General features: G+C 37.3%; 1 protein-coding gene and 1 long non-coding RNA gene across 2 annotated transcripts in view; one reads left to right on the top strand and one right to left on the bottom strand.

Moving 5' to 3' along the window:
* Window positions 1–1,523, top strand: part of LOC136851470 (calcium and integrin-binding protein 1-like) — a 10,478-nt gene extending 8,955 nt beyond the window's left edge. Inside the window, exon 6 of the mRNA XM_067125578.1 lies at window positions 1,054–1,523. Coding sequence (XP_066981679.1) covers window positions 1,054–1,161 — 108 coding nt within the window. The 3' untranslated portion in view covers window positions 1,162–1,523. The remainder of the gene's footprint in view (window positions 1–1,053) is intronic.
* The window catches only part of LOC136851473 (uncharacterized), a 544,852-nt gene that overhangs the window by 206,786 nt on the left and 328,066 nt on the right, over window positions 1–10,000 (bottom strand). Inside the window, exon 4 of the long non-coding RNA XR_010856888.1 lies at window positions 423–519. This is a non-coding gene — a long non-coding RNA (uncharacterized lncRNA). The remainder of the gene's footprint in view (window positions 1–422; window positions 520–10,000) is intronic.

The following is a 10,000-nucleotide window of genomic DNA, read 5'->3' as shown; positions in this document are numbered from 1 at the left end:
CGAGATAAACCTGATAAGACTTTATACATAAATTTATTAAATATGGATTTTGTTGATACTTTGTGCTTGCTGGTTTGCAAAAAACAGTACTAGGATTTGAGTGATACAAAAGAAAAGATTCACTCTATTATATTAACCCATTCACTATTGACAACTTACACCATTCTTAACGCAGTTACGTTCAGGTATTACGTTAATTTAATGGCGTGTAATTACGATATATAAGCTATATATAAACACCAAAAATTACATGATATCCCCACAATAGATTACGTAACCATAAACTGCTCAGAAATAACTTAAAGACACTATGGATCAACAATAATGCTCACTCAATCGCAATTAACCAAAACCACTTATAATTGACAACAACAATAAAATATGGCTGAAATACAGTGATACAGAAAAATTGTAAATCTTACCTTGAGGTTGCTGTTCTTAGATAAATCCAGAGGCACTTTTTACACTCACAAATCCAATATCACGCTTAATTCCCGTTTTCTTTGCCTCCGAAGTGAACTGGAAATAAACAAAACAAGGATTACATACTTATCAGCTAAGGCTATGGGGACAAGACTGCCCCCTGTTAGCTACATACCAAAATATGAAAGTTCAGTTATAAAGATACGTGTTTTTATGACAACACCATAACACTATATAAACATATATATATATATATACATATATATATATATATATATATATATATATATATATCATATATATATCAATTACATACGTATCTGGTAAAAGATGACCAAATAGATTCTCTCTCTCTCTCTCTCTCTCTCTCTCTCTCTCTCTCTCTCTCTCTCTCTCTCTCTCTATATATATATATATATATATATATATATATATATATATATATATATATATATATATATATATATATATATATATATATATACTGAACCATGAAAAACTACCATACTACTTGACGACCAATTTAGCTAAAGTGAGTAAGACCCCAATAAGAAACAACAGTCTTTTTTGCTTATTTATTCACCGACTAAAGAACCAATGAATTAATTTATACATTTACTCCATTCACAGCTGTTAAAGGAAGTGGATCTGGACGGTGGAGGCATATCCCAGGAGGAATTCAAACATCTGTTGACAAAATGTCCCGATTTCATACATTCATTCAGATTTTCGGTGTGACAGAAAACGTACGAGTAAGCTGATTGTTATAGAAAACGGAATATGTTGTTGTCGTTGTTTTTAAATGGGTAACTTGTGAACGTTGGTCGATGATCATTTCGCAAAAATTTATTGAATTTATGATCACACATGAATGATTTTGTTAGAATATTTCTGTCTGTGGTGGTGTATCGTTTACTTTTCTTTTTCGTTATTGGATTCATAACTTGATTGTTATATTTTACCAAGATATTTATAATAAACTTTTATAACAAATAAGATTCCATGCCTGGAAAATATGTACAGATGTTGATAAATTGCATTTTGAAAAACATACTAGTCTGTTACATGTATGATTCAAATAAATATATAATCTTTTCAAATGATTATTTCTTTTAATTACCTTAAATATCCATTATATTATAACAAAAAAACATACACAAAGTTTATATCAGAAAAATAAACTTGACACTTAGTTGAGAAGTCAAAAGCTTCTGTCACTGATCTGCTAAACATTTCGGGGAGAATTATTATTTATATAAAAACCACTTATATTAATCTCTTATTTGTCCCACCTTTTGGTTTGAAACATATTAATGAGATGAAATGAAGTTTAAACGGGTAAACAATTCTTGTTGAATAACTCTTGAATAACTCTATCCACCGTGATTTTGAAGTCTATGATAATTTCTGGTCTACCTGCCCAACCCTTCATATGCGTAAAAGTCACAAATATGATCACGATTTAATTTAATAAAACGGCCGAGCACCGAGTACTTTCGTGTATTTTGGACATCTTCAGGGCACAGAGTGTAAAATGGTGAAAGTGTCTTTCACTTTCTTTTTCAAAAGTTTCCTGTGGACTCAGCTCAACAGTTTTTGTGAAAAATTTTTACAGTCGAAGAAACATGTCACTCATCAATGGCTGCTTTGTCATGTATACCTGTTAAAGAGTATACATTTCAATGTCAGCCAACTACCACAATTATAAATGGCTGATTTGTTATAAATCTTGGTCATGTCGGTAATATAATGCAGGCACAGATAAATTAGTCTACTGTCATTCAAACTGGATGGTAAACAAAGGTTATCTTTCAAGATCAAAAAGATACACAGTTTGAATGTAACCAAGAAATATATATATATTACTAAAAGGACCTATTCAAACTGGATTATCAAATGAATAAATTATTCAGAAAAAGTTATTTGATACCATCCAGTTTGAATGAGGTCCTTTTAGTAATTCTACTAATGCACAGAACAATTTGTGTAATTGATAAAAGTTAATATATATATATATATACATATATATATTTATAATTTATATATATTTTATATATATATATATATATATATATATATATATATATATATATATATATATATATATATATATAAACACATGTTGGTCAGAATGTAAGCTTAGCATTCTCATCCCAATAATAATTGCAAGACTCGCCCCTCAAAAGTAAAAAACTGCTATGGTAAAAACACACACACACACATACACACACTCTCACGAAAAATACAGGACATGATATTTCCTGATTATATTACACAAAAAAAAAAAATGACTGACGAACCTCTTTGGTCACTTCGACCATTGAGTATCAAATACTTATAATACTGCCTTCTCAGTGCCAAGGCACAAATGGGGCCATCGGATTCCAGAGAGAGAGAGAGAGAGAGAGAGAGAGAGAGAGAGAGAGAGAGAGAGAGAGAGAGAGAGAGAGAGAGAGAGAGAGAATCAGAAAACCTAAACACGAATAGGTAAGTAAGTGGCAGTTGCAAAAGCGAGTGCCAGGCCGAAATGTAACATTTATTCAAGTGCCAGGTGCGCCGTATTAAGCGTATCTAAGTAGGGGAGGGTGCCAAGGAAGGTGTGTCGAATGCCCATGTTCCGCCTGTGCCATCAATCAGGGCATGCGTCTGACACGGAAGATGGTGTAGCCACGGCCCCGACGCTAATTAAGACTTCGGCGGGAAACGGCGGCGGCGGCGGTGGTGGTGGTATATACTCCTTAGTACCGTGTTTTGTAGGTTCCCCGTCGGAGGGAGCGAGCAACCTCCTTCTTACAAGTAAATTTAAAGTCATATTTAAAAGCTGTTGCGACATATTATGGCTGCAACTGTTTTTACATGCGGGAATTCTATATGTATATGTATGTATATGTATATATGTATATATATATATATATATATGAATATATAAACAATGTGTGTATATACATGTATCTGTGTGTATGTATGTATGTATATATATATATATATATATATATATATATATATATACATACATAAGCAAGACCATTTACAAATATAAATAAATTAATAATGACAACACTGACCACACGAAATAAAAATATAACTTCACCAAAATATATTAATAACGATAACAAATATTATACGAAATGAAATATAATTCTACCAATAATAAGAAGCTGTTCAAGCTATTAACACTAGTAGATGTAAAATGATTCATAAACTCTCCTTTAGGTAACTTGAAAAAAAAGTAATTTTATAATGTATGAACATATATACACATTCTCAAATGAGTATTGAACCGAACTGAATATAGAATTTAGGCCAAAGGCCAAGCACTGGGACCAATGAGGTCATTCAGCGCTGAAAGGAAATTGACAGTAAAAGGTTTGAAAGGCGTAACAGGAGGAAAGTCTCAAAGCAGTTGCACTATAAACCAGTTGTTAGGAGAGGTTGAAATGCAGGATTATGGTTATCTTTAACCTTAAATAAAATAAAAACCACTCAGGCTAGAGGGCTGCAATTTGGTATGTTTGATGATTGGAGGGTGGGTGATCAACAGGCCAATTTGCAGCCCTCTAGCCTCAGTAGTTCTTAAGATCTGGGGGCGGACAGAAAAAGTGCAGACAGAAAAAGTGCGGACGGACAGACAAAGCGGCACAATAGTTTTCTTTTACAGCAAACTAAAAATTGAAGAATTTCATTTGACGTGAATGATCACTTGACATGAGTAACAAAATGGAATGAATTTGGATCAAAATGAAATGACACCTCACATATCACCTACACTGCTTTGCAGAATACGTAATGAGGAACCAACCTGATAAATGGGAACTGGAAGTCCTAGCTAAGGTGCCAAGAAAGGTGACCCTTCTGAACGTCATAAAGATTGACTCAAAATTTATTTAATCAATTAACCTTAGTAAATCAATGTAACAAATTAAAGTCAACGAAGCTCAGCATTTCAGTTTCAGCACAGCACTAATCTACTTTCAAAAACATGCATTTCATATATTAGAATCTGATCGTCTAGGTCATTTTTTTAATGAACTGGTATTAGGTATGATTATAACGACAAGGCAGGAAGAGGAAAGATAATATTGCCTATAAAGCTTTATAACTCGGGGGGCACTGCCCTCAAGGCTTTATCATTAGGCCCTCAACAAGGTCTGCATAGAACAAATACTCCCAGTTCAATCTACTGTACACGAGGCAGTATAAAGACCCTTGGATACTGCACAGACCCTCAGCTAGTTCTATAGCGAACTCTGTATAGAGCAAATACCATTGGTGTCATTCACATGGAGCACAGCCCTTGGCTCAGTCTCACGGCCCTTAGATAAATCAAACCCTCACTGAGGTCTGGATAGAACAAAGGCCCTTTGGATAGAGAAAGGGCCCTTGAATAGAGCAATGACTCTCAGCAAAGTCTAGACAGAGCAAAGGCCCCTGGGATAGACCAGAGGCCCTTAGCACAATTGAGACCAGCTCTCCAAATACCCTTAGCGCAATTTACATGTAGCACAGCCCTTGGCACAGCCTATGGCCCTTGACTAGAGCAAAGAACTCCAGCAATTGTCTCAAACAAAGCAAAGGCCCTTGGATAAATCAGACCCTCACTGAAGTCTGGACAGAGCAAAGTCCCTAAGGACAGGGAGAAAGCTTTTGCAGAGGTCAAAGACCCTAAGCAAGGTGTGAAACACCGCCAAGACCCTTGGAATACGGCAGACACCCTTGGAGCAGTCGGAAACAGATCTCTAAAAATCATTAGTGTATTAGAGCTCAGCCCTTGGCAACACAATCTAAAGGCCCTTGGATAAAGCAAGGACCTTCAGCAATGTCTCAAATAAGGCAAAGGACCTTGGATAAATCAGACCCTCACTGAGGTCTGGACAGAACAAGGGCTCTTTGAATAGAGAGAGGGCCCTTGGACAGAGCAAAGACCCTAAGCAAGGTCTTAAATAGACCAAAAGCCCCTTGATACGCAGAAAAGACCCTACCCTCAGCAAGGCGCCCAGACAGAGCACAGGCCCCTGGATAAATCAGACCTTCACTGAGGTCTGGACAGAGCAAAAAGGCTCTTGGTATAGAGAGAGGGCCCTTGGACAGAGCAAAGACCTAAGCAAGGTCTTAAACAGACCAAAAGCCCCTTGATGCGCAGCAAAGACCCTACCCTCAGCAAGGCCCAGATAGAGCAAAGGCCCTTGGGACAGACCAGAGGCCCTTAGAGCAGCAGAGCGCAGCCCTCCAGTGGGTGGCATCGGTAGCGGGTGCACGGGTCATGTATTAATTAATAGCCGGCCACATCACAGGAGCCGACAGCTGGGAGAGAGAGAGAGAGAGAGAGCAGGAATACCTGAGCGATACAATCTGCTCCTGTTGCAAAAACCTTCGCTCGCTGTAGCGGATAGCGGCGGCATCTTCTTAAAGCGAAATGGAGACAAATAGTTGATTTTAATAATGAAAATAATCGTTTTTTTCTGTCAACAATTACCTGTTGCAGATGGCATGACAAGCAATTGAGGTGGGATATCAAAATAGCCTTATTTTATCGGGTTCTGTGTTGGTAGAGAGATTACCCAGCACCAAGTGGGTACAGAGAGATTACCCAGTGTCAAGTGGGTATAAAAAGAGGCGAAGGGCATAGAAAAAAGGGAAAATTTTGTATAAAATGAGCTCGAGGGCTCTTTTTAACCCCGGAGACCAGCAAGAAAAGGGACCCTTTTTGACACCCAGCGTCACGACTTTCCCACTATTTATCGTTCAAGGGAGTTTCAATTTTCGCTCGGACCGTAGGCATCAATCATCTGCGATTCTCTCTCTCTCTCTCTCTCTCTCTCTCTCTCTCTCTCTCTCTCTCTCTCTCTCTCTCTTTCTGCGGACCATTTGCGATATGAGACGGGTCGAAAACAATGACACCCTCTTGTGACAAAATGCAAGTTGCAGCGAGAAAAATGACAGATAATCATAGCAACAAAACGCTGGCTATACCAACCGCAAAGGTGAAGGAAGAAGAAGAAGAAGAAGAGGAGGAGGAGGAGGAGGAGGAGGAGGAGGAGGAGGAGGAGGAGGAGGAGGAGGAGGAGGAGGAGGAGGAGGAGGAGGAAGGGACGATACGAAGTCACTTCGAACGAACAACAAAAGAATGTCTTCGTGTTTGCGGTCTATCTGTGGCCGAGGGTGTGATAGTTCGGTGTGTGGCCGACAGGGGGCTAGTGACTGACTCTACGAGGGCGTTAGGCCGATCTGGTTTTGTGAAGACTTAGAACAGACATTTAGGCGTCTCTGTGACACACGACCCTCTTCAGGAGCAAGTACTGTTATGACTCAATATTCGCGTCAGTATTATAGGCCTATAATCTGCAGAATTTGGAACGTATTTAAACGATGGATACAAGGAATTGCTATAGCGCCTCTCTCTCTCTCTGTGTCTGTCTCTCTCTCTCTCTTTTTCTTCTCATTCTCTGTTTCACTCTCTCTCTCTTTTTCTTCTCATCCTCTCTCTCTCTCTCTCTCTCTCTCTCTCTCTCTCTCTCTCTCTCTCTCTTGTGTGCGCAGACGCGAAATCATGATGATATGGCTTCCTACGGCAATTAGGTGTCCCGGATGAAATCGGGGTATAGACATACCCCTTCCATTCTCCCCTCCCCTTTCCCCCCCACCCTCCACCAAAGCACCAGCCTTCCCCCTCCCCAACCCCTCCTTAACAAAAGGGTATGTATAAATATCGTGTCGAGGCCGTCACCTGAAATATGATCTTAAATAGAGTGTGGCTACATGATAGGGCTGAGGGTGGAATGGCCGAGCGGGGAGCGCTGCTGCCATGTGGCCAAAAAAAAAAAAATTAATAAATAAAAAATAAAAAAAATAAAAGATTAAAAAGCCTCGAGGAAGTTGTGCGTAATAGAGAAACGAGAAGAATAAAATATGGAAGTTTCTTTTGACTTTAAAATCTACTAGTAGATGGAAAATGGCAGTAGATGAACTGGAGGAGATGGGAAAAATATTCTATATTTCTCTTTTAAATCTTATAACTCAGATTTCCAGCAAGCATTTTGGGAAAGGGTTGTTTGGCCTGTGACTCACGGCAGCTAACTAATCGCCAGGTACAATTCCACTGCTTAGGTCAAAATAGGCGCCATGAAGTTTACAGAACGTGTCTGGGTCACAGCACCTCTTGACCAGAAATTCAACCCTGACCTCTCTCTCTCTCTCTCTCTCTCTCTCTCTCTCTACCTCCTTTTCTCTCTCCCTCATCCCTCCTTTCATCTCTCTCTCTCTCTTTCTCTCTCTCTCTCTCTCTCTCCAAGATAACCTCTCATTCTAATTTCAAAGTTACGGAGATAGAGACTAGTAAAGTTATCACTGAATCGTCTCAAAAGATACTCTCTCTCTCTCTCTCTCTCTCTCTCTCTCTCTCTCTCTCTCTCTCTCTCCAAGATACTCTCTCGTTCTAATTTCCATGTTAGGGAGATAGAGAGTAAAGTCTATCACAGAATCTACTCTCATAAAAGATTTCTCTCTCTCTCTCTCTCTCTCGTTCTAATTTCCAAGTTACGGAGATAGAGAGTAAAGTCTATCACAGAATCTACTCTCATAAAAGATCTCTCTCTCTCTCTCTCTCTCTCTCTCTCTCTCTCTCTCTCTCTCTCTCTCTCTCTCTCTCTCTCTCTCGTTCTAATTTCAAGTTACGGAGATGGCGTAAAGTCTATCACAGAATCCTCTCATAAAAGATCCCTCTCAACCCCCTTTTCCTTTCCCTAAACGGTCCCGTGAATATTTCCACCTCTTACTCATTTCCTGCAGAAAGGAATTCCGTCGGCCAAAAGACAATACAAACTTCCCTCCATTGCAATCAATTGATTCTACCGTGCAACTCTTTAGCGCAATTCCGACTCTCTGAATCGGTAGGACGGGAATTACCTAACCCCTAGATATATGGGCTTTTATTCCTTTATTTATCGCCTTTTACTTATTCACTCGCTTTTATTTACTTCTATTTACGGCCGGTGTTTTGGATGCTCATGGGGGGGATATTCAGCTCGATTTATTGCCAATGGTTTGGTCGAAATGGGTTTTTTGGGATAATATGAGACAGTTCAATTTGGGTCAGAGGGTTGGGTGTTTTCGGGTGTGGTCTGTTAGATTTCGAAAAGATATACGCACGAGCGCGCGCACACACACAGACATATATATATATATATATATATATATATATATATATATATATATATATATATATATATATATATATATATATATATATATATATATATGTATTATGTCTACATTATGGTCAATGGTAACTTATCCTCTTATCACCAAGTTAAATTTGTTTTTTCTTTTTTTTAAATCTAAATGGGTAATAATAATAATAATAATAATAATAATAATAATAATAATAATAATAATAATAATAATAATGTGCTGATAAACAATTACATTTATCCTAATCAAATTATTATTAATATTATTATTATTATTATTATTATTATTATTATTATTATTATTATTAAACTTTGTTAAGGCACGCTAAGAGAAGTTTTGGATAAACTTATTGTCCTTTATGTCAAATCATCATTATTACTATTATTATTATTATTATTATTATTATTATTATTATTATTATATTATTCAGTCCCTGTACCTTTGGCTAAAACATCACTATCATCATAATCATCATTAAAACCATCATCTCTCAACAAGGTTCAACTGGCAACACTGCAAATCATGCACCCGACTTCAGCGATCATGGCAACGCTGTAATTCAGACCCTCCCCTGGGATGTTTGAAGCGGGGAAAAGGGGAGAAGGGGGTGGGTGGGCCAAATGCTGAAAGTGTGCCTGAGCAACACACACAGTAATTATGCCAGCCGATTAGGCTGTGACTTCAAATATTCAGTAACTGGCGACTCTGGGAAAAGGAGTTGCCAGGTGTTCCCAGATTCTGACGTAATGTATGATTTCATTGGACGTCATTTAGTTAATCACATTCAGAACTGGTGGTGGTGTTAATTAGGTGTCATGATTAATCAATATGAATTAATGTCACTTTAAACTGCTTTTTCATCCGTTTGTAGATTTTTCATATTATCGTTATCTATGGTGCATCACTATAATGTGACCGAAAATAATAAGTAAATTGTATTTATTGTATTTTGGAAAAGTACAATCGCTCATATACATTAACGTGGCTTTTTACCTATTATTATTATTATTATTATTATTATTATTATTATTATTCAGATGAACCCTTCTCATATGCAACAAGCCCACCAAAGGAGCCTTTGACTTGAAATTCAATCTTCCAAAGAATATGGTGTTTGTTGTTGTTATTATTATTATTATTATTATTATTATTATTATTATTATTATTATTATTATTATTCAGAAGATGAACCCTATTCATATGGAACAAGCCCACCGAAGGGGCCACTGACTTGTAATTCAAGCTTCCAAAGCATATGGTGTTTGTTATTATTATTATTATTATTATTATTATTATTATTATTATTATTATTATTATTATTATTCAGAAGATGAACCCTACTCATACGGAATAAGCCGACCAAAGGGGCCACTGACTTGAAATTCAAGCT

Source organism: Macrobrachium rosenbergii, chromosome 23 (assembly GCF_040412425.1).
Source record: "Macrobrachium rosenbergii isolate ZJJX-2024 chromosome 23, ASM4041242v1, whole genome shotgun sequence".
NCBI lineage: Eukaryota > Metazoa > Arthropoda > Malacostraca > Decapoda > Palaemonidae > Macrobrachium > Macrobrachium rosenbergii.
This window is presented reverse-complemented; position numbering and strand designations above follow the sequence as displayed.